Genomic DNA, 25,847 nt, shown 5'->3' with positions numbered 1-25,847 from the left:
GTTAATAATAAATGTATTACTGATCAATGGTAACAAGGTTGCACTGCTGAGGCTCATGCTGCTTCTCCAGGAGAATTGTAAACAAATGAGCGCAGCACACAAAAAAGCAACCCAGTTAACAACATACTGACTATAAAAATTACAAATATGGAGTTTTTATATATTTTATAACATATGATAGAGTTAAGCAACCTCACTTGACAAGTAGGCAACTATTTCCTGAATACAATCACGATTGAAACTGTGACATTGATTTCATACAACAGGTTAATAAACAGTTACAATTAAGTCACTTACATTTTAGATGCAATATTGACTGTTTTTGTTCTGTTTCAGCAGCAAAAATAGTTAAACAAAGATCACAGCAACTTGTTTTCTCATTACTGAATGATTCAGCATTTTGAAACGAATCGCTTGACTCAAAGATTCAATGGTCAATCCATAAACATCTGTCTCAATCATGAATGACTCAGTCATTGGAACGAATCATTTGAACGAATGAATCAATGACTCGCTCATTAAGATGGTCGCCTGGCGACACCTAATGGCGGTTTAGTGTTATGTTTAAAAGTATCATTCTTTCCAACGTGCACCATTATCAATGTCCGTGCGGACGTCCGTTTTTTTACTTTCACTTTTATATTAGCGATTTAAAAGCACCCACTCGTGTCACACGTCGATTAACCGGTGGGAAAATATCCTCAGACACATACCTAATAAATGTATATTTAAATACAATATTGGCCTACCTGGTAAAAAGTTTTATATACTATTTTGATGTCCTTTTGGACACAAGAGGGCAGTATAGCCCTATGTTTGCTTTTTTGTTGAACCAAATAGCACTAAATAGCCTGTTTTTAACTTTTTCATTCTTCTTGAATTGCAAAAACAGAATAAAATGGGTTTAGTTGTGATATTTGTATACTTTTATATAGAAATAAATGGTATAATTACATTTTTAGAAGATTTTTAGTGTTTCCTTTTTGGACATTAATCCCTCGCCATAGCAAAACCGTTTGAGATATTTATTATCCATTCACAACTTAGCATATATAATGTAGTTTCATCATGTTGAAAAAGTTTGGTACGAATAAAATAAATAGTTTAAGAGGAGTGGCTAAAAATTCAGAGGCTGATTTTGCAAAAAAATTCACATTCAGACCAAAATATCTGACTTCCTGATGGCCAGAGCTATTGAATGTAAATTAGAAAGTTGTCCGGCTTGATGAGAACAATATAAAAACTATTTTTTCTTTACTGTAGTTAAAACTAACCCCCCCACTTTTGTCTAAAGCATGTTGAAAGTGACACACTTCCTGCTGCCAGTTGGTGGCGCTATAACTTTGACTCACAATAGCTACATCCATCTGATCGGCCTCTTACCACGAACACACTGCTGAAGTTTCATCAAGATCAGTTAATGTATGCAGAAGTTATTCCACTTCCGTGTTTCTCTTTTCTCGCCATAAATTCGATTCCTCGCCACAGCCAAACCGTTCGAGATATCAAAAATCCGTCCGCAATTTAGCATCCTCAAAGTCTTGACTACATGCACACCGAGTTTGAAGGGGACACGGTGAATTTTCTAGGAGGAGTATTTCACATTCCACAGCAAGCGTTTTCCAAACAACCCATAATAGCCGACTTCCTGTTGGGCTGGCGTAAAACTTGACCGGGGTAAAGTTGTTCGGCCCAATGAGATCTATATGTGTACCGAGTTTCATATTAATTCATGCGAGCGTGTTTGATATATGGATCAAGTTTTAGAACCCCATTCAAGGGGGCGCTGTTGAGCCCCCCAGCCACGCCCGGGTACCAGCTTCAGCCCGGCCCTGATGGCCGTGGGTTTTGACCTGTGTGCAAAGTTTCAAGAGTTTTTGAGCACGTTAAGGACCCCAAAAGCCCCTGAAACCTTGATTAACAATATAAAAGCAAGAGTCAAATCCCCCCCTCCCCTCACACACACACAGACACAGAGAGAGGGAGAGAAAATTCTTCAGAAAATCCACATTCAAACCAAAATATCTCTCTTCCTGTTGGTCGGAGATGGTTCATGTAAATTAGAAAGTTGTCCGTCTTGATGAGAACAATACACATACCAAGTTTTGTGATTCTAGGAAAAACTAAGCCCCCATCTTTGACTAAAGGTGGCGCTACTGAGCCATTCCACCACGCCCGTTTCTGAAACTTTGCACATGTCTACTGGCTAATAAATGTGATGTGTCTGTTGAGTTTCATGCAATTTCAAGTATGTTAAGAGTCTCAAAAGCATCAAAAAAGAATATTAAAGTTTGATGCGTTGGCACGGTAACAGTATCTAAGATATCAATAATCCTTTCACAGGTTTACATCTGCCGTGTGTCTACATTGTACACATAAAGTTTGAAGCAAATCGGGTAAAAATAAGACACTGATTTCAAAGCATTTTGAAAGTGACATATTCCTGCTGCCAGTTGGTGGCGCTATAACTTTGACTCACAATAGTCACATCCATGTGATCGGCCTCTTACCACGAACACACTGCTGAAGTTTCATCAAGATCAGTTAATGTATGCAGAAGTTATAACACACTTCCTGTTTCATTTTTTCGCCATAAATTTGTTTCCTCGCCACGGCCAAACCGTTCGAGATATCAAAAATCCGTCCGCAATTTAGCATCCTCAATGTCTTGACTTCATGCACACCGAGTTTGGAGGCGAATCGATGAATTCCCTAGGAGGAGTACATTAAATTCCACAGCATGCGTTTCCAAACAACGCTAAATAGCCAACTTCCTGTTTGGCTGGCGTAAAACTTAGAGCACGAAAGTTGTTCGGCCCGATGAGATCTATATGTGTACCGAGTTTCATATTATTACATGCAAGCGTGTTTGATTTATGGACACGTGTTCGGATCCCGTTCCAGGGGGCGCTGTCGAGCCCCCCTGCCACGCCCGGGTACCAGCTTCAGTCCGGACCTGATGGCCGCGGGTTCTGACGTGTGTGCAAAATTTCAAGAGTTTTCGAGCATGTTAAGAGCCCCAAAAGTGCCCGAAAGGTTGACAAAATAATAATAATAATAATAATAAATAATCCTACCGGAAACAATAGGGCCTTCGCCCTTTCAGGGCTTGGGCCCTAATTACCGTGTGCGACTCTCAGATCATGCGCAGATAAATTAAATCTTTTCAGACTACAGTCTGAAAACAGTCGTTTCTCAGCATCCATATTCACTCCAAACTCAACCGGGTCATGGTTTTCTAAGTAAATCTTACTTAAAGAACCCCTAACTTTAAACATTTTCAAATGACATACATTATAAAAATCAGCTGCTGAAATTCACTTTTTTTTATCGAATATGAACTCAAATTGACATGGATTTATAACAAAAAACATAATAGGCCTACACATCTCAATAAAAAAACATGTCCTTTGACAGTTACATAAATGATCAAATATAAAATAGTTCTAGGGACACTTGTTTGCTGTACCAATTAGTTATCAGTTATGTCTTTAATGGCTAATGTTTGCACTAGAGGTCATGAATGGTAATTTTGATTTGTTAAAATATATCTCCTCAGCTATATGCATATTATAGCAGTTTTTATACTTTAAAAAAAAAATATTGTTGCAGTGTTTTGCTATATGTAACATGAACTATTTGCATCAATGATTTATTTTCTTGATCAATGATTTCACTTTACTTAAAGCAATCAAAGATGCATTTATAGAGGTTAGTTACTGTATTATCACTCAGAATAAGTATTTATAAGAATTCAACATATTAATAACAATATATTCACTTGTTTGACAGAAATAAACCTGAATTTACTAAAAGTCATTGCAACTATTATATAATAACATTATAACAATGCAGGTTGCATCTTTATAAATACATTCATGGAACCAATGACTAATTAATACTTATAAATCAGTGTATAATGGATTATGAGTATGCATATTAAAATAATATAAATGTAACTATAACTGTTCTTGTAATGCAGTATAGGTCTAAATGAGTCTCTATAAATATATTTATAAAACAGCAATACTTATAAATAAATGGAGCTATAATTTATAATGAGCCTTCATAGAAAGTGTTGCAGAGGGTTCTTTATTGGTATATGGTTCCATTAAGAACCTTAACATCCAAACTTTCCATTGCACAAAAGGTTCTTTATAGAGGAAAAAAGTTATTTAGATTACTAAAATGTTCTTCCCACTGAAAAAAAAAATGGTTATTTTAAGAACTGTTTATTGTTAAGTTCTTAACAGAACTTAAGAACTCAGAATGGTCCTTCTATTGCATTCACTTCAAAACTTTTTAAGAGTGTAGCTACTTTCACTAGTTTACCACCTAAATTATAGTTTTTCTTATAATAATTTCTATGTTTGTGTTTCTTGAGCCCTTTCCACCACCAGAATAAATACAGTGTAAAACAATTTCTCCTAAAACTGTAACATACTATTTTTAATTCTTACCTTCTCAGTGGTCCTCTGTGCAAACAAGAGAAGTGGATTTGAACTTGTAACCAACTAGAGCTAAATGAATATCTGTTTATAACTATATCAAATATGTGTTTCCTGATAAGGGGAGTCTACACACAGAACAATTACCAAGATGTGTACTCTTAAGCCTTGTTCATGCTGTCAGTCCAAATTAAATTTGTGTGCATATCTGGAGTGTGATCATATTTCAGAAGTGTGAATGCAAAAAAAAAAAAAAAAAATATATATATATATATATATATATATATATATATTTTTTTTTTTTTTTTCACAAATCTGTTTCAAGCTAAATATTCAAATCACATTTCTGGAAATCTGGTCTGTTCTCCTTTCTTTTTTTTTTTTTTTTTAGTTCTGCCTGTTACTTATTACACCACATAAACCTTAAACCTGTCAGACATTGGTGAAAGAAACATACTGAAAGTCATTGAACGAGGTTGTTTTGAACAAGAAACAAGGTTGTGTTGTTGCCAAGTGCAGATCAAGCAGAAAATTACAATATACTGTTAGTCGGCCTGGTTAACCAACAGTTGACGCATGCTAACTTCCTACGTTTTTACCGCTGCCTTATAAGACGTAGTACTGGGGCTACACATTAGCCTTGTTCAGACTGTCAGTGCAAATCCGATTAAAAAAAAAAAAAAAAAAAACATGAAATCTGATTTTTACAAATTCGCTTTAAGCTACATTTACATGTGGTTTGAAATCCTATTCAAGTCTCATTTCTTGAAATCCATTTCACTCTGATCAGATTTTGTGTAGCTTATTTTTATGTCACTTTCTCACACCATGTAAAACGTAACACGTCATCATAGCAGAAAGTTACATGTCCTGATGGGTAAGAAAGGGCGTATGTGTTGGCACGCATTCTGATGTTTGACAGCTTTTCTTCAAAATTGGGAACCAACTTCATTACTACAAAAGCCAATGCAAATATTCAGGAAAATGAAAGAGTATCACAGTACACACAAAGTGCATCTTAACAGTTGGCATACACAGTGTGGACGATCAGATTCCAATCGCATACACAAATAGTTCAATACACAAAACGTTAGCACCTATAGGATGTTGAAGTCAATAACACCGACTAAGAGCTACTGTATGTACTTTTACCTAATAATATCTGGAACAAATGCTAATTAGTTATTCAGAGAACACATCAGACAACTTTGTTGATGATTTATTGGATGATACACAATGATGCTCATCTAGTCTAATCAAATGCTCTAATGTAGAATAAGACATTTAAAAAAAAAAAAAAGAAAAGATAAACATCATGCAGTAGAGGCAGATCTTGTGACTGCTAAACATTAAAGATACATTGTATAGTTGTGATGTTGGAAGGTATATGTCGATTTGATCTTGTGATGGATTTTTTAATGAATAAAATAGTAAACTGTATATCAAACTAATCATAATTCTAACATCTAACCTTACTTCTCCTGTAGGCCTAACATTCTAACACTTGAACAAAATGTACTCTGAAGATTGTGTCGAAACCAGTGGAAAGTTCTGAGATGCTGACTAGACAATATCAAAAATATAACAGTCTAGAATAGTCGCATGACATATTGAGTAATCAAACTTCTAACCTTTTCCATTTTTCTAATGATTTGAGATCTAAGTTTGCTTCTACCTAGTAACAAAAGGGTTTGCATATGAAGAACCAATCAAATTGTAGGGAAATTATGTAATGTATCATGTCATTTTTTGCCATGCTCTTATTCTATAAAAAACTGTTGTATTATTTTTGCTGGCGGGATTTTCTCTGTCTGAGATCCTCTGGCCATGATTAAAGCATATTCGAAGGCTTTGTCTGGAGTCTGTTTAGTTATTGCTGCACAGCAGGTTAGTGGGACAACTCAAAGTTGTCGACTGTAGACGCAGTGCTAGAGTATAAAGATTAAGTGTCGACTGTAGACGTTGGGGGTCGATTGGAGACGCCCCAGATAATTTTGAGTCAGGTGCTAAAGAAGAAAAATCTACCACAATCTATATTATATATGTTGTTGTATAATGTAGGCCTTTCTATATATAGACCCTATCTATTTATAATTTATATATAATAAACTGTCAGGAACAGAAAGACTGAGAGAGTTGTCAGAAGCTTAGTGATGGTGACATTGAAGAGATGCGACCGCTGTATAGCTCGCTTAAAGCCTACGTTTAGGTTTTTACTTATGCTGATTGTATAAAGGCTTCAAAATTCTTAACAGTGGTGTTCTTATTTGAGGATTATCATGATGAACAAAACATGTAAGAATCATAAACTTTTGTTGGTTACAGAGCTTATTTTCTGCAATAATGCAAAAGCCAATGGAAAAATCCTTTTTTTTTTTGTCTTTTTTTTTTTTTTTTTTGTCGTGGGAACCAGGGTGATGCTAAGTTTTGGGTTGGCCTGCAAAAATACTGTCATCATTGCAGTGCTCTAAATTAGAGGTCTTCAACCCTGCTCCTGGAGATCACTGTCCTGCAAAGAATATTTTCAACCTGCTTCAGCATGCCTGTCTGTGACTTTCAAGCCATCCTGAAGAGCTTGATTAGTTGGTTCAGGTGTGTTTGATGGGTCCCCAGGAGCAGGGTTGAAGACCTCTGTAGTATACATGTCTTGAGCATTAGTGGGCATTTTCTGTCTGGGTATTGTAGTTTTTGCTGGGAATGCATTTTGGTTTGTAGTCCTTTGACACCACCACTACCTTGAACCCATATCTCTTAACTCTAACTGTATATTCAACCTTGGTATCCTCGAAAGGTCCAGCAAGGTTTTGAGCGTGGTAACAATATTAACTTGCACACATTGTGGTCGATGTGCCAGCTCGTTCAATAAACTCAAGAACACCACTTTAAAAATCAGTTATAGATCTATCGCCTACTCTTTAGTTACTTTATTTATAATAAACACCTCTCTGAGTTGTTTTGGGGTAGGAATAGTTGGCCTACAAATTCTACCAATAGCCAGACCCCCTGACAGTCCTTGACGTTGAAAACCCCTTGTGTAGTCAATTAAAAATATGCAGAAATATGTTGGAATTTTTTTGGGGGGAAATTGTATTACGATGATCTTTTGAGACATTTGATAAATGGACTTATGATATTAAATATGATAGAGTTGGTGTTTGTTCTCTATCTAGCAGCTATGAAAAGATACTGACACCTATCATGATCTTTGGTCTATTAATGCCTGGAACAAATGCAAATTAGTTATTTGGAGCACACATCAGATGACTTGCTGATGATTTATTTCGGATTATATATAAAGAGTGATCTAGTTTATAATGCTATATTTATTTATGGGTATATTCTCAATATTACATGAACTATATTTCAAAAAGTATACTATCTGCTGTATTTTTATTTTTTTTGTTGCTGTGTGTATGAACAAAAACTTGTTCGTTATCATCAGATGTTTCCATACATGTTGAGTTCATCCATGTTAGTGTATTCAGCATCATAATCCTTTATGTATTTAAGGGGGGAAAAAACAGGGATAAAAAGGTCAGCAAATAATATGTTTCAAGACATCATTTGTTTTCCACAGTTTAATAATGGTAGAAATAAATGATATACTCACTGAGTAGGATTTTGGCTCACTGAGGTGCATGGTGAAAAAGAATAAAAAATAAATAAATAAAAAAACATAATTATCTGCATTCATCCTGGCACCTGTTCAGTTAAAGGAATCTTGATGTAGCATGGTAACACTCTGAATACAAAGGTGGTTCAGATGCACTTTACCTCTTTGGTGATGGCATATGAGGTTTGGAGAAAGGCTTGTTTCCACATGTGTTGGTTCTGTAAAGTGAAAAGTTTTCTTTAAGTAATGCCACTTCAAGAGGCCTTATCATAAGACTTCAGCAATGTGTTAATAATTTTCGGGATTGCAGAATTACTGCTTTGATACAACACTTATAGGCCTACACAATAAAGTTTGCATAACAATAAACCAAAAGTAAATATTGAGTAACTTACTTTTAAGACAGTTTTTAATTTCACTATTTTTGCCCCTCTAAGAATTGCCTGTTGCACATAAACTGGCGTTATGAATAAATCACTGTTTTTAACGAATCGGTTGGACTATGACAAAAAGTACCCGGATGACATATTACTCCCAGCGAGATTCTGAAGTGTGCATGCGATGACAATTTACTATCCCATAAGGCCACGGGAGAGGATTTGTGAATGGCAGTGAAGCAAGGCAGTGAACTGACGCTGATAGGCCACATGATAATGACATAGGGTGAATGTATACATCCAGATTACATTTATTCTACACACATTCATACTATATAGAACATACTTTTTTTACTCAAGATAGTATGCAATTTTGAGCGCAGCCCTTATTTTTCTATGAAAGAAATAGTAAAAGTAGTATGCTAGTATGCATTTCCGAATTCAGTGAATCACTTGTTTGGTTCTCGAATTAATGGATGCTTTGAGCAAATCACCCAATTGAACGATTTAGTGAATCACCCATAGAGACAGTTACTTGTCGCCACCTACTGGTGTAACAATGTCATCTGCAGAAAGATTTACTAAAAAATCAAAACTACTAAAACATAAACTGCCAGTCTGTCCAGTACCTACTGTAGATGGCACTAGTTAGTGCATTAGAGATATTTGAACAAGTAGCATACAGTAAACCAGCGTTCAGTAAATCAAACTTATGTTTTACCCATTTATGTTGTACTTGCCTGATATCACTCCTGTGTTCACTGTTAGTCTGAACTGCACTTCTTTGAGACATACTCGGTTGTCTGGGGGAGACATTTTAAATTTAGTCTCAGGACCAAATACAAAGATAATTAAAAATAAATTCAATTCAATAAAGAAAATTCTAACCTCGAAAATCTGTTCCAACATGATCTCCTACATTAGAGAATAAGATAATGTAAGAGATAATGAATAAGAGAAATGTAAAGATTGTCGCCTATAGCATAAATAAATAGGTTTTCAAGAAAATGGATGAATAAAATAATTGAATATGTAATACTTACCTCTGTTCAAATTGTGTTATTGACCCTTGTGTACGAGGCTGTCTACAAACAATAATGACAATGTGAGAACCTAAACATGTTCCCTGAAGAGAAATACATATATACACTGGTCTAAAACTTTTAGAAACACACACACTAAAATACCTGTGTCGTCTCTTGTATATGATGACTCCAGCAAATATGCATGCGAGGAGAAGCACAAGTGATGGCACTAGGTATTGAAGCCAAATAGTCTTCAGTTCAACAGTTTTGTCTGCCTCATAATGGAAAGTGGCTAAAAGGATTAAATTAATCCTTAATTAATGCACATCATTAAGTATCATAACTATGATTCAAAAGGCCCATTAGTGCAAACATGCATTTAAACACAGATCACTTACACTGTCCACTTTTACTTTTTGTAGCTGTCACTGTTATGCCACCATGATGTATTACAGAACACTCAATAGTGGAGCTTTCTGCCTTTACGACACCTGTGCGTGTCAGAGTGATTTTCCACAGGCCGTCTTTAAGATGCTCATTGTCTAATTGATCAGTTCCTTCAGTACCATTCAGAATGATGTCTGGTTTGCTGTATGGACACGTGTGGAAAGTTGAACATGTTATTGTAATAGTCTCACCCATCCTTTCACCTCCATAAATATTGATGCTGGGCGGCTCTGGACTTGCTACAAATAGCAGAAATATAACAATTAGGCAACATACTCTCATATCCAGATCAGGAGTGAAAATATAAAGACATTATACTTGCCATCAACTACAATTGTGGAGGTGACATCATAAAATGCAAAGGTGCGCCATCCAACATTTTCAGGGTCAATCCATGCATACAATATCTCTCCATGATGGGTGTGTTCCAGGCTCTTGATCAGCAGACTGCAATCCCAACTCGATTTTCCATATAAATCAGTTTTTCCTCTAAACTTCCCAATGACATCATCTGCATGTAACGGATCATAAACTAAAGGATAACCTTTAGAGACCCACTGATACCACACAACTCTACGTGGGTCTTTGGGTGGGTTTGATGTGTAAGAGAAAGAACATGGTATAACCAGACAGGAACCTTGGAGGCCACGAATGTCTTTTGGCATTTTCACTTCCCATGCTAAAGTATCAAACAGCAGAACAGCTGTGGAACAAAAGTTGGAGTCATTAATGAGTGTTTAAGTAGTCATTGTTTTTATTCTCAACAGGCATATTATTATTATTATTACTACTACTACTACTACCACCATAATATACTACAATATAAGAAAACTAGATTAAAAAGTTCGTCGAGACAAACTTTAAGTTGGCTTGGGAAAGTTTGGACCAGAAAGTTTGAAGTATTACATTATTTCTTGATTTTGTCTTTCTTGATCATTTTATAACAATAAAATATTGTGTTGCCGTCACATGCAAAACGATCAGTTCAGTTATCAAATAATTGTTCTGGGTGGTTGCTAGGTGGTTGCCATTGTGTTCTGGGTGGTTTTCATGAGATAGATAGATAGATAGATAGATAGATAGATAGATAGATAGATAGATAGATAGATAGATAGATAGATAGATAGATAGATAGATAGATTAGAAATATTAGATGGAAGCTTAAATGAGTCTTGATTGATTAGAAATAGTCATTGTAATTGTAGTAATGATTCCGTAAGAAAATTAGCCTAATGTAAAAATTTGTGTCAGTAGACTTGCCAGCATTGGTATTTGTGACTGATTTGTGACTGAAGGGTGCAATTATTATACCTAATTCTTAATTCTGGTCAGCAGTCATTTCAATAGCATATTGCTTTTTGAACTGTTATTTTCTTTCTTGCTCAGTTGTTTTTGGCAATTTTGAAATGTTTGCAATACTTTTATGCGTGTAGCATTTATCATTCTTAAGTCATTTAATTATTAATTTGATGGATAAATGTACAGTAGCAGAAATGTAAATATTAAAGAAAACACACTGTACCTTGGACAAGTAAATGAAGTAACAGAGGTCCTGTCATACTCCCACGTCAAAACAATTGCTGTTTTATACAAAATAGATGAAATGTTTATAGCAGGCAATACAGTGTTCTGTCGAGCACATCTTAATTACGGAAATGCCTCTGTGCAAGTTAAATAGCAGGTTTTGTGTACTTTTCAGCTGTGCCCTGTAACTACAAGAAACTACCAAACTGAGAAGTGAAAGTGGCTTCAAAATAGATGATTACTCCTCTGTTTTTTGCTTAAATGTAACAAATCATTTCCCTTTTTATAACGGTTTTAGTCCCCCGCTCAAACAAGTGGATTGGGTAAGAATCTATAGTATCAAAAAAAAGCTAAATATAATATTCATGAAGTAAATGAAGGCTTAAGGTTGGGGTCAGAAAGAGGGGAGCTACGTTGTAATTGCTTGGATGTCTACACTTTCAAAAAAACCTTGAAATGACAAAAAATACTTAAAAAGTAAATATATATATATTTTTAGTTATCAAAGCAAGCAACTTTAAGCAAACAAACAAAACACTGTGAACATTCAAGCCAAACGTATATTTCTTTATTTTAAAGACAGGTAATACAAGCATAAGTTTCACGTAAAAAAAACTAAAACAAAAAATTGGTTGTGATAAAAAATATATTTTGTTTTCCAGAAAATATATATTTTTTTCGGAATATATTTCATATACAGGATAATGTATGAAGCATGAAAGCATGTTAGAGTCAATACAAACTACAGACTCAAAAAAAAGACTTTGTATTTATGTATTTGCGTTTCTAAAGTTGAACACCCTGAAGCATAAGATCATAATATATATATATATATATATATATATATATATATATATATATATATATATATATATATATATATCAATTTTTTTATTTATTTTTTTATATCCAGTTCGCGTTGACATTTATAAAACAATGTTGAACAGAGGGACAGGACAGGGAAATGATGTGATCAGGACTTGAACTCCAAACAGCCCTGATAATGTTTTATTTTCATCAGACATTTCCAGGTTGGTGCAAGCAGCATTATAAATCATAACCCTTAAAGGAAAATTTAAAGAGACAGAGAGGTCCGTCATATTTCAGCAAAATTATTTGAAATCACATCAAATGGAATGTTTTCAATGATTTAAGAGAGGAAATGAAGTGATAAATGTGTACTCACACGGTAAGATTTTGGCACACTGAGATGCATAAAAAAAAATATTAAAAAAATATTTAAAAAAAATCTGAGAAATGTTTGCATTCATCATAACAACTGTAAACCTAATGATAAAAACTAACTATAATTGACTGTTTGTTTATTTATTATTTATTTAAATCATCTGTCATATGACAAAGGAGAGGGACACATACAGTGCTTCTGAAATATAATACATTGCTATTGAAAGAAATATTCATAATGATAAAACAGCAGCTATCACAAATTCTGCAATTCGTTTTTTCATTATAACAAACAATGTTAAAGAACCAAACTCAGGAATCTTGAAGTGGCATGGGGACTTTTGACACTTTTATTATAACTTTAATAATGTCATGTCATAGTATTCAACAGTCAATCATGCCCAATCATGCATTCAACAGTATTATTTTATGTGTATGGTGAATATAATGAATTTAGACCTTGAGGGACTGATATGTGGTTCAAATGCACTGTACCTCTTTGGTGATGGAATATGAGGTTTGGAGAAAGGCTTGTTTCCTGACACAGTACATGTGTTGTTTGCCCTGTGAAGAGAGAAGGTTCATCAGTGATGCCGCTTTGGTTATTTGTATAGAGAGGGAACTGTATTAAAATAATTCAAATTTGTGTTAAAATATTTTTTAATATAAATACATTTTAATATGAATTGCTCTTTTTAATATACAAATACATGTTTGGGGGTAAAATCTAAAATGTATGGAAACTTTTTTTTGAAGAATAAAAAACCAACTTATATTCTGCTCTCAGATTTGGATTGTTTCTGGGTGATTGGTGTCTAAAAAAGAGAACAAAGTTATCAAATTGGAAGGTTTTATTATTTAAAAATGAAAGCATGACACAAAATGAACAGAAAATAAATATTGATTACCTAGAAAATCGGCTCCAGATGCTCCGTCTGTTGAGAGATGTGACGTTTAAATAGTCAAGTGATGTTTAAATGGTATGATTACAAACATAATTTGTGCATAGTTTATGCTTAATTACTTGTAATATTACAATTATATTTTCAACCTGCCTTTGTTCAGGCTTCGGTGGTCTTTCAGGAGCATTTCCAGTGTGCCTGTAGATTGCACAAGTTTAGTGCATTGGACACAAAGACCTTTTTTTTACCTTTTTATGTTGTACTTGCCTGATATCACCCCTGTTTCCCCTGTTAGTCCAAGCTGCTCTACCATCATGCATATTAAAATGACTGAAAAAAAAAAAATCGTCTCAGGAACAAAAACAAAGGCACAAATGTAAAGTATCACACCCATCAGTAAAGAAGACTCCAACCTTGAGAATCTGTTCCAAACTGATCTCCTGCATCAGAGAATAGGGTTAAAATAATCACTTTTATTATCCAATTAAAGGTTTTAACATGAATGAGTCAGTGAAATTTGATGAAAGAAACATGTCACACATACCTATGTTCAGACTGCATTTGTAACCCTTGCATATCTTGACAAGGTTGTCTACAATCAATAATGACAATGTAAAATGAGACGTTGGCAACGCTGACTGATAAAAAGTAATGTATGTCCTAAATAAAAGTATGTCCTAATGAATCCAAAGACACATTTTTGTCATTAAAGAGTTTTAAGTGAAAAAAGCAATTCTTAAAGTCCCCCTGTAGTCAATAATTGTATCCCTTAAAAAAAAATCTTTGATCACCAAAATTACATATTTAAACTTTTTTTATATTTACATATAAAAAAAAAATCATACCTTTAAATAGCTTGAATGTAACTCTACACCCTTGCCTCATTTAGTATACGCGATCTATGAATATGCAAATTAGCCCCACCTCCACTCACTCACACAAGCTCAGAGATCCACGTTGACGATCACACATTGACATTATTGGTTACAAGGTAGTTTGTGACGTCAGAAACACCAGCGATTTCAAAGTGCGACTGTCTTTGGTTCACTGGAGTTTTAAGGAGAAAATACTCAGCAATGTTGTTGACTTATGAATTTACACATGGTTTGTCTTAAAGCATATAAAAATAAATAGAAAACACAGCGTAGACATATAAACAACATTACAAGCTTGATTTTCACCACAGGGAGACTTTAAGGTTTATTGACCAGTAGGCGGCGCTGTGTCCATACTGCTTAAAGTAGCTTCAGAATGGTGATGACAGACCAAGTGCACTTAGGACGTGTCTGAATCCACTTTTGCTAGTTTAACGACTGGAAAAATGTTTTTTTTTTTTTTTTTAAGATACAGCCTCACTTTCTGTTTGGCATCTAGTTTGAGTTAGAGACATCAAATGTAAATACAGAAATTCTGAAGGATGCGAAAACAGTTACCTGTGCCGTCTCTTGTAAATGCACACTCCAGCAAGTACACAAATGAGGAGGAACACCAGTGATGGAGCAATGGCATAAAGCCCGAAAGTCTCCAATTTATTCTCTTTAACTCCAATTTCTAAAAGGAAAGTCACATCTCTCACACATCATGAAGTAGTTTCTTTTTGAAAAGTCATATTCAAATATTGACCAATGCATAAGCCGATCTCATTAACATGTATACAATCAGAGATCCTCCAAAACATCTTGGATGTAACTGTATCAGTCGATACTCACTCTTAACACTCAGGATGGCAGTATGGTTCTGTGTTTTACCACCCCAAAAGTTGGCACTGCAGACAATTTCATCTTTCTCTTCATATCCAGTTGGAATGAAGGTCACATCAGACACTGTTTCCCAGACGCCTCCACCCATGTGATTGTGGCTGACAGTTTCTCGGGCTGTTGGGACGCTCCAGCTGATTTTGGGAGGGTGAGAGGAGCATGTGTGGTTGACTGAGCATTTGACTGTGACGCGTGTCCCAGGATCGATGTCTTCAGGGAGGGATGACATCACAGGTTTGTCAGGAGAAGCTTTTTAACAAGAAACACAAAGATGTTATATTATGAGATGTGATGCATCTTTAAAAGCATTTTTATAACCAATAAATGAGCGGTTATATTTCCTCACCCCGCATTATAATGAACACACAGCTGTTGTTGAAACTGTATTTCTCGTTTTCTTTTTCTGCTCTGAAGCAGAATGGCCCGTTGTCATGAGTTTGCACTTTATCCATCTCCACAGTACAGTCCTGTTCATCCGGGTTTCCCAGGAGCTTTGTGCGGCCTTTGAAATTGTCTAAGACGTCATGTGAGTCAGTGTGGAACATATAGCCCCCTTTTTTGGTGACCCAAAGAACGCGAAGTCGAGTGACATATTCTTCTTCCATCTTGAAACTGCACGGTATTACCACACAGGAACGAGTCAACGCTGTGATCTTAGGCATCACATCTGCCTCATATTGGAAATAAGCTTAAATGACATATGATACCATATAATAGATTAATCAGTATTATCAGGAAACCAAAATATGATGCAGTGCAATACTATAAATATGAGAGTAGCTACAGAAGGGGAAAAACACATACTTTCATTCAGGATTGGATCCACTGGTTTCTGATACTCTGTAAGAGAATCAAGGGTAATCAATTATGTTCGGTTTTAGCGTTAGTGAAGTTTCACATTTGAGCCTTAGGATTGAAATCTAATTTACGCAATTACGTGAATTGCAGGAACAAGACTCAATATTAATGTTGTTGGGTAATTTAAATAGTTTGACAAGTGTCTTTAAGAGAAGACCATTTACACTTCATTTAGACAACCGAGGAGAAGTTTATGTGGGAGGAGACTGGCCAGCAAGGAGTTTCAGGTGCGGGTGGCTAGCCATATGACCAAGAAAGCATAAATAGTTGTTGCAGCAACAGATAGTGAGATTGGCATGTTTCTGAAGTTGACGCTCAGCCTCTTTACCCTTGTACTTTCATACAGATATGTGGAGTTATTAGCTGTGTGGTTTGCTTTAGAAAGTTGGCACTGTAATGGTGATTAAAGGTTACTTCTTGTTTGCAGTGTATGCTGTGTTTTTTTTTTTTTACTTTCTTCTTCTGTCTCTTACAGAAGGCGGTGCATAAGCTCAGGCACGACCCTTCTTTCAGTCTTGAGGAGAGCTATTTCCTACTTCTGTGGATTTTATTACTGACACATGTTTTAATGAGTGTTTTAATCTTTGATGTATGTGAACAATACAATTGTGATATTTGACAAACTACGTTTACTGCTTAGAATCAAGTATTGTGATTTGTAGAGGGCTCCTCCTGCCTGAAATAAGGAGGTGGTGTAGTCAGCGTATATTTCTACATTCTTAACACTACATTTTCAAACAAAAATAGAAATTTATCAAAAATTCTAACCAAAATAGATGGGATTCCACTAAAATAAGGAGACACATAGAGGAGACTAACATATTACTCACGTTGTACATGTAAAACAACAGAGGTTTCAGTGTTTCCTCCAGAAAATTTTGCAGTGCAAATCAATTTCTTCCCATGGTCGTCTTTTGAACCCAGAAAGGTTATGTTGGAATAGGTAACCCGATCTAAACCAGAAAGTGATTTGCTCCCCGTTGAGACCTGCATGTTCTCATAGTTCCATGTGATGGTTGGAGTCTCTCTCTGGCAGGAGTGATAGACGGAACAATTGAAGTTCTTTGCGACGCCCTCTGTGACTTCTGCCAGTTCAGGCTCAATCGTTATTTTATCATGAACACCTGGAATTTGAGTAAAATCTTGAAATGGGTCCAAATGTGACATTTAAAATTAAATTATTGCTAATAGCACAAAATATATTTAGATTTTTTTTCGCTTACATTGTGCACTTTTGACCTCTGTAGCTGTCACTGTTTTAACACCATGATGTGTTACAGAACATTTAATAGTCAAGCGTTCTGCTTTTACAACACCTGTGCGTGTCAGAGTGATTTTCCACAGGCCGTCTTTAATCTCCTCCTCCTTTATTTGGTCAGTTCCTTCAGTACCACTCAGAATGATGTCTGGTTTGCTGTATGGACATGTGTGGAAAGCCGAACATATTACTGTGATGGTGTCACCTGTCCTTTCACCTCCATAAATACTGATGCTGGGCTGTTGCGGACTTGCTATAATTGACAGAAACATTATAAATAATACATCATACACTTGAAAATGTCTGAATTTCTTTGCATTAGAAACAACAACAAAAAATCTGCAAATGATGCTAGAACTTTTCTCAAAAATAACTTCCATTTTCTGAGCCACATTTTAAACTATTTTATGCCACTTGTTTTAGTATTTTGAAATATAATGCAAAGACAAAAAAAGAAGAAGCTTTGGTGGCTAACTGTCTTGGCTTTAGTTTGAAATGTTAAATAAATAAATAAATGGGTTTGAATAAAGTCATTTTGGGTAAAGAATTTTATTGTGTCTATAGTTATTGACCACACAATATTTCACTACAGTTGGACAATCACAGATATAACAGTGAAAGAATATTATTCCAAAAATATTTACATACCATCAACAAGGATTGTGGAGGTGACATCATAAAATTTATAGTTGTCCCATTGGACATTTTTAGGGTCAATCCTAGTGTATAGTGTATCTCCATGGTGGGACAGTTCCAGGTTCTTGATCAGCAGACTGCAATCCCCACTTGTCTTTCCATATAAATCAGTTTTTCCTCTAAACTTCTCAATGACATCATCTGCATGCAAAGGATCATAAACTAAAGGATAACCTTTAGAGACCCACTGATACCACACAACTCTACGTGGGTCTTTGGGTGGGTTTGATGTATAAGAGAAAGAACATGGTATAACCAGACAGGAACCCTGGAGGCCACAAATTTCTTTCGGCATTGTCACTTTCCATCCCAAATCTTCATACTTCATAATACCTGTGGGACAAAATTTGAAATATTAATGGCTGAGTATTAGATTAAGCAACTTTTCAAACTTTTTCAAAAAAGTTCTCTTTACGATTTCCCATCAATATATTTCCGTTCAACCTTATTTTGCTATACAGAAGTAAGCTATTTTCTTTGAATGTGTGAGACTTCAAATTGATTAGCCACTACATGCTAACCGACTGCCTTAAAAAAAAATCAAGTAAAGTGAAATAGGAATAGTATGTTGTACTGACAAATGCTTAGTTCACTTACACAAGTGAGTTTGAATAACTAAAAAAGAACTATAGAGAGTACCTGATAATTTATTTTAGATTTACTCTTGATTTAGTATAGCTACACAGAATTACTGACTCCCAGAGTGCATTGCAGCATGAATAAATTAAGCAATTGCTTTGTTTGACTATTTTTTTGGCTTTATTTGCCTTTTTTTTTTTTTTTTTTTTGGTTGTTGTCTTGTGTCAGTAGTAGCAAATACAATTGTTATTGTTACAATTAATAAATAATAAATCAAATTTAATTGTTACCATTGTTCTGTTTTGCATGCTGAATGTTGATGTCTGCATGTGATTCAAACAAGATCAATTGCAAGATATTGTTATAACTACAGGTTGGATTATATTAACTCAAAGTTTGAGGTTTCACAAGGTGTTTATGACATAAGAGTTGGGTCATCTTTTAAAAGCAACTTATTACTTATGTTCCTTTGAAGCTACAAATAACTGTGACTTCTAGTAATATTACTGCGTCAATTGAAAGAGAATTATAGTAATATAAATGAATTTCCAAGGTCCCAACCAAAAGGAACACTAACCACCATTTTTGATCAATTTATGAAGTCAACTAATGTGATGTTCCCTTTTCAGTTGTATTGACAATTCAACATTCAAGATGGCTTTGAAAAATGAGAGAATGCAATTAAGAAGAAAGATAACTACAGAAGTGGATGAAATTAGGGGAAACTATTAAGAATTGCCCCGCCTCAAAAACTATTTTTTCCTTGGCAAAATGGTACTGAAACCAAATTAATTAATCTCAACTTGGGGTTTCTGAGTAACAAAGGCATAGTATGTGAATAGTAGCCTACACATTACTAGAATTTTACAATTAAGTTAACCAAAAATGTTTTGATTTTAGGTAAATAACCAGAATAATAACAAATGGCAGTAAACTGCTGTTTATGCTTTAACCATTGTTTTTATTATTATATATATCTATATATTTAAATAATATAACAACAGTTTTTATAATAAAATAATGTGTTCTGATTAACCACAATTTAGTATGCACACATTATAACAAGGCAGATTTCGAATGCAAAATATTCTATGGAAGTCATAAACTATGCTAACAAATTACTTACGCTGTACACGTAAAACAACAGAGGTTTCAGTGTTTCCTCCAGAAAATTGTGCAGTGCATATCAGTTTCTTCCCATGTTCATCTCTTGAACCCAGAAAGGTTATGGTGGAATAGGTGACGCGATTTAAACCAGAAAGTGTGTTGCTCCTTGTTGAGACCTGCATGTTCTTATAGTTCCATGTGATGGTTGGAGTCTCTCTCTGGCAGGAGTGATAGACGGAACAAATGAAGTTCTTTGCGACGCCCTCTGTGACATCTGCCAATTCAGGTTCAATCTTTATTTTATCATGAACACCTGAAATTGAAGTACAATCTTGTAATAGACCCAACAGTGGCATTTCAAATACACAGTTCATATGTGTGTTTACTCACATTTGGCACTTTTGTCTTTTGTAGCTGTCACTCTTTTGCCACCATAATATGTTACAGAACACCCAATAGTCAAGCGTTCTGCTTTTACGACACTTGTGCGTGTCAGAGTGATTTTCCACAGGCCGTCTTCAAAATGCTGATGGTCACTTTTATCAGTTCCTTCTATACCGCTCAGAATGATGACTGGTTTGCTATATGGACACGTGTGGAAAGTCGAACATATTACTGTGATGGTGTCACCCATCCTTTCACCTCCATAAACATTGATGCTCGGCTGCTGTAGACTTGCTATAATTCACAGGAACATTAGAATTAGTACTGTCCTGACATTTCATCCTACCCGTCAGATTGTCCAGGGCTTACTGCACGTGCACATCAATATTTCATATTTATTTAAAAAATATCTGCATTGTTTAAGGGTAGGTTTAGGGAAGGGGTAGATATGGATGTTAATAAAGCCTCAAACCACATGAATATATGATGCTGGTAGCACAATCTGATAGGTAGCATTTTTCGCTGTCAAATTGCACTACCTTCTGTTCTAATGGGAGGTAGCAAAATCTGACAAGATAGGACAAATCAACAGAACAAGTACTGCACATCACTTTCTTAACCATAACGTGGCTCCATAGTAATACTGAATTTCATTGCATTAAATCTGCAATCTGTAAATGAATGATTCCAGGGCTTAGTGAACTACCTTCACTTTTCACTCTTTAAATTATTTTTAACCAAAACTGATCTCAAGTCAGTTTCTCTCTGGTCGTATCAGCAGAATAAACACAGTGTGTGTGGTTCATCATATATGAACATATTTCACAATGCTTGACAATATTTGACAATGTTTTGACTATATTTTTAAAATGACAATACTTGAAGCAGTTTATTGTGTCTATTGTTATTGACCACACAATATTTCACTTTTTTAGACAATCACAGATATTAGTGTATGCTCATGCTTATATCTAGCTGTGCTTCTTGTCTGCCTCCCACTGGACATTCGATTCCCACTGGACATACACTCGATTTGCGTTATTGGTAACATGCCTTGTTTTAGCGTACTAACATGCCAATTTCTCTTTTGTTTGTACATAATCTAATTTGAATATAATTTCTCAATGTGTATTACTTAAAATAATGTTAGAAAAGGAATATGTACAAAATCAAACTGTAATGTTAAACTGGAAATGTGTAATTGTGAACATAACGTTCATACATATTTTTTCTTCTTGTTTGTAGATTTATAAAAAAAGAATTGAGAAGAAAATCACCAGTAAAGTCACTAAAGTTATGAAGACTGCTTTCTGGAGTTCTTTTCTGAAAGTGTGTGCTATCTGTTAAGCCTTTGTTCAAGCTATGAAACTGGTCAGAACAGAATACAGTAAAAGTATATTTATTCCAAGAATATTTACATACCGTCAAGAAGAATTGTAGAGGTGACATCATAAAATTCATAGGTGCGCCATCCAACATTTTCAGGGTCAATCCATGCATATATTTTTTCTCCATGGTGGGACTGTTCCAGGTTTCTGATCAGCAGACTGCAATCCCAACTTGATTTTCTATATAAAGAAGTTTTCCATCTGAACTTTTCAATTACATCATATGGATACCACGGATCATAAACTAAAGGATAACCTTGAGAGACCCACTGATACCACACAACTCTACGTGGGTCTTTGGGTGGATACGATGTGTAAGAGAAAGAACATGGTATAACCAGACAGGAACCTTGGAGACCACGAATTTCTTTTGGCATTTTCACATTCCATGCTAAAGTATCAAACAGCAGAACACCTGTGGGACAACAGGTGAAATTTGGAGAAAATTAATAGCTGAAACTTTTTAAAAATATATATCTTTTTGCTTTTATAAACATACAGTGTTTATGGCTTTCAATCACATAAGTAATAGAAAATATATATTAAATGTCAAAATGTCATTGTAGATCTATAATCATTTTAATTTTAGGCTAAATTAAGTTAAGAATGAATAAGAATTCTAAAGCTAATGCATGACACGAAATATAGCAACAGAGTTAATGATGTGAAACCTTTAGATTTGGTGAAATGACCAAGAAGCAGCATTAGAAATGGCTGCAGAAATCTTCAGAAATTAATACAGAGAAGTCAGATAATTAAAAAATATATATACAGTGACAGATTTTTATGATGTATATCAGTTGCACCTACTTTAGGAAGAAGAGAAACAAAACAATATAGGCCTATACTATACCTTGTAAAAGCAAATGAACAAGCAGAGGTTTCATCATGGTCCAGGGTTTGCCTTTAGGTAAAATCAAAAACAGTTGTTGTGTTGTGTATACATTTTGGGTTAAGTTGTGATTCAGGGAGAAAAAGTTTATTTTCCTTATGTTCATTTTAATAGAGAAGTGATGTGATAATTTGGTATAAGTCATGCTGAAAACTGTCAGACTGTAGATCATTGTCTGTTGCTGTGAGATCGGGATGTTTATTTTGAAAGTGAACCGAGGACTCGTATAGAGTAGCAATATTGCGCTGGTGTAGTAAAGAGATGAGTCCCACCTTAGGACCCCAGTAGTATGCCTGATCTAAAGCTGTTTTTGCGATAACTTGTTTTAGCTAATGTGAGCCGTTTTAGCTTTATAGTAGCTTTATGCTTTGTAGTAGGCCTTCAGATAAATCAGCTGCTATTTACAAGATAAGATAAAAGCAGTTTCTAAAACATTTCCATAATGGTTGTCAATGTGTATATTTTTTTGGAAGTCCATCAAAGCCCATCCAGTCGTGATAAAATATGTTACTAAGCAGTGTTTTGGGGGGTTTTATAAGGTTTTAGTTGTTTAAGATAAAATGAAACTGGAGAACTGTTTCACTTCCTGTAAAATGTAACTTCTTGATTCTCCAATAAAAAGATAAAAAAAAAAAAAAAAAAAAAAAAAAACTTTATCGACTAAAATAACTAGCTTCCGGCAGATGGCCGTACGCAAGTCAACAATATACAATTTGCGATATACAAAAGAGAAGGTGATGTTTACTAGATTACAATTTGGACACACAGGACTATACAAAATAGGTAAACATAGTAAAGGCAATTGTGCCTTTTGTGGGGTAATAGAAACCGTTGAACATGTAATATTAAAATGTAGGAAATACAATATAGAGAGAATTAAATTATAAAGAACTTAAAAGGTAATACTAGGAAAAAAAAGAAGATACAATGGATATTAGGGAGAGGATTAAAAAAGGATATTAATCAAAGAATAGTAATGGAATATATAATAGAAACAGGGTTAAACAAACTAATTTGATAGGAAACACTGAACGTGACTGTGACAACAGTCTAGCCGTTTTCTGCCATCAAGAAATATATTTATTTGTATAGCGCTTTTCACAGTACACACAGCTTAACAGAAAGCTAGTAACTGAATTGTATTTGTAAGCAAACAAAAAATCATTAGACCAAGACATGTTTCATTTCACAATCTATAGCTTCTAGTATATGAAACATACAAGTTAAAAGACATGAATGGTCTTTATAACGTAGTTCAAACGTCTTATATAATAAAGTGATGTTGTCTGATTTGCAACCAGGCACTAAAGCGATTACCCATAAAACGTTCCCATAAAATCAGATTGCTTGGGTCCGAAGGTGGGACTCATCTCTTCACCACACCGGTGCCCTCACAGTTACTGGGGATTGTGCGACGCTGACACGTTTGCTCCTGTCTCCTCATTTTTTCCTGTTTTTACAGTATGACTTTCACAACAACTAAACAATATACACACAAGTCATGTGATTTTTATGTGTATGTTCATGATCAAGATATTTTATTTTGTGTATAAATGATCTGGTTTGTGAAGATTGAATATGTGTAGATCATCCGCCATTTTGTGGACGCTGTGTGGATGAGCTCGTTAAATGCATTGAATTTGATCCAGTTAAACCAGTAACCATGTTATATCGCTCATTTTTAGTTTACTTTTATTCAATTTGTATTTGGTTCATTAGGGTTCATGAATGTATAAATATCAATGCATTTCTCCAGCCAAATGTTTCAAACAGGCATTCTAGTGCAAACAAATGTAATGCTGTTCCAGGACTAGCTATTTCCTGCCAATGCAGAGGGAAAAATTTAAGTTAAAGTATCGTGATGGCAGTAATGATTTTAAAACAACCAGTAACTAGAATGTTAAAAATGTATGGTTAACATACATTTCTCTGGTTCATAGGCCTTACATGTTCAGTCATTTGTGATGATTTTATTTGCATAACATACCTTTTGACTCGTCTGAGAAGATTTAAAGGAGCGTTGTGAAAAGCTTAAATGTATTATAAAAGTTTCTGTGAAAAAAAAAAAAAAAAGGAAAAACGTTGTTTTGATAATAGAGAAACCGTGTGCAATAATTTGAAAACAATGTGAAAAAAACTTGAATAAACAGTTGCTGGGGATTATGTTCAACACTGACACGTTTGCTCCTGTCTCCTTAATTTTTCCTGTTTTTAAAGAGACTTTTTAATCTGTCAACAACATGGCCTTCTGTACTGGGCCTGCAACATTTTACATGTAAAAACAAAAAAATAAAAAACATTTCAAAATAAAAGTGAAGACAATTTTCCATAATGGAAATGTCACAAGGCACTAAACATTATATATATATATATATATATATATATTTTTTTTTTTTAATCCTATATCAATGTAGTTTTGACAATCAAATCAAGAAAAGAACGGACAAAAATGTATGGAAACTGAAACCTAAAGTCTTCTGTTAAATAGAATGCATACTAAAATCACTTTGTAATGTTAAATCAGATGTAATAGGCTATAACATTTTTTTTTTTTTTTTTATTCTTACCTTCTTAATGCAGTCTCATTTGCAAATAAGTCGATTGGTTTAAAAAACAAAACAAAACAAAACAAAGCCTCCAACAAAATGTGAAAAACAAATCAGAAAAATACAAAACTGTTCGTTTATGCGAGAAAGATTATATGAGAGGAAGTGTGAAACATACCCTCACTCTTATTAAAGCAAGTCTGTTTTGCTTAACTGGGTCAAGGAGTTTGCAGCATCTTGTCTTGAAATAATTTGATTATGCGCTCGATAAGCATGACAAACCCTACACTGAAAAAAACAATGTCAAATTTACTTAATTTTTCTTTGGCAAGTTTTTGCACGAATATTAGATTTCACACGCATATTTTTTAAGTAAATTTCAGATATGGAATTGAGTAAACTCTACTTAACTAAGTTAAGTGCAAGTAACAAAGAAAATAAGTAATATTAACTTTGCTAGTAAAAGGTTGAGTAATATCTATTTAGTTGAAGTTTCCTTTGCAATATATTTCACTCAAACAATTTAATATTGAATAAAACCACACGGTTAAAGTATATGCTTTACTTAGAAATATCTAAGTAATTAATACAATAGATAATTATGTGAGACACCATATCTCATGTGAACGCAGAGACCTCAATACATGGTAGACAATACACAGTGACAGTAATGTTTGATGGATCGTTTTTGTGTTTGAATGTGTCATTTTGAGTAGAAAATTAACTCCAAATGTCATAAAATGGCAAGTTACTAATCCTAACAACAAAAACAATGATACCAGATTTTTTTAATTAATCAACTTTAATTAATCCACTAACATTTGTTTTTCTTGCAGGAACAACATTCATATGCTTTTAAAT

At 34.5% G+C, this 25,847-nt stretch overlaps 2 protein-coding genes across 5 annotated transcripts; both read right to left on the bottom strand.

Annotated features, from left to right (window-relative positions):
• Positions 1-5,651: 5,651 nt before the first annotated feature.
• LOC311297076 (uncharacterized protein) lies at positions 5,652-11,841 on the bottom strand. Its single transcript, XM_084419183.1, has 10 exons — positions 11,433-11,841; positions 10,233-10,613; positions 9,862-10,149; positions 9,626-9,755; positions 9,482-9,523; positions 9,327-9,353; positions 9,179-9,241; positions 8,223-8,279; positions 8,059-8,077; positions 5,652-7,943 (listed from the first exon to the last, which is right to left on the bottom strand). Exons 1-10 carry the CDS (start codon positions 11,467-11,469, stop codon positions 7,887-7,889), a joined length of 1,101 nt encoding a protein of 366 aa, XP_084275309.1. The 5' UTR covers positions 11,470-11,841; the 3' UTR covers positions 5,652-7,886.
• Positions 11,842-12,335: 494 nt separating this feature from the next.
• On the bottom strand, positions 12,336-25,197 carry LOC311297065 (Schwann cell myelin protein-like). Of its 4 annotated transcripts, none has more exons than XM_084419152.1 (22): positions 25,008-25,197; positions 24,428-24,492; positions 22,402-22,452; positions 21,583-21,963; positions 20,167-20,454; positions 19,796-20,089; positions 18,043-18,423; positions 17,360-17,647; positions 16,967-17,260; positions 16,083-16,118; positions 15,625-15,966; positions 15,231-15,527; positions 14,955-15,072; positions 14,066-14,113; positions 13,935-13,961; positions 13,789-13,851; positions 13,675-13,719; positions 13,528-13,554; positions 13,390-13,434; positions 13,115-13,183; positions 12,621-12,639; positions 12,336-12,496 (listed from the first exon to the last, which is right to left on the bottom strand). In XM_084419152.1, exons 3-22 carry the CDS (start codon positions 22,436-22,438, stop codon positions 12,482-12,484), a joined length of 3,114 nt encoding a protein of 1,037 aa, XP_084275278.1. In that variant the 5' UTR covers positions 22,439-22,452; positions 24,428-24,492; positions 25,008-25,197; the 3' UTR covers positions 12,336-12,481. The 4 variants fall into 4 exon arrangements, with proteins under 4 accessions (XP_084275278.1, XP_084275280.1, XP_084275279.1 ...); XM_084419154.1 differs by having other exon boundaries at positions 20,167-20,357; positions 25,008-25,193; XM_084419153.1 differs by lacking the exon at positions 24,428-24,492 and having other exon boundaries at positions 25,008-25,195.
• Between the last annotated feature and the right edge of the window lie 650 nt (positions 25,198-25,847).

Source organism: Rutilus rutilus (genome assembly GCF_951802725.1).
Source record: "Rutilus rutilus genome assembly, chromosome: 9".
NCBI classification, from domain to species: Eukaryota; Metazoa; Chordata; class Actinopteri; order Cypriniformes; family Leuciscidae; genus Rutilus; species Rutilus rutilus.
The sequence above is the reverse complement of the archived record's forward strand: the minus strand, read 5'-3'. Positions and strand labels throughout refer to the sequence as shown.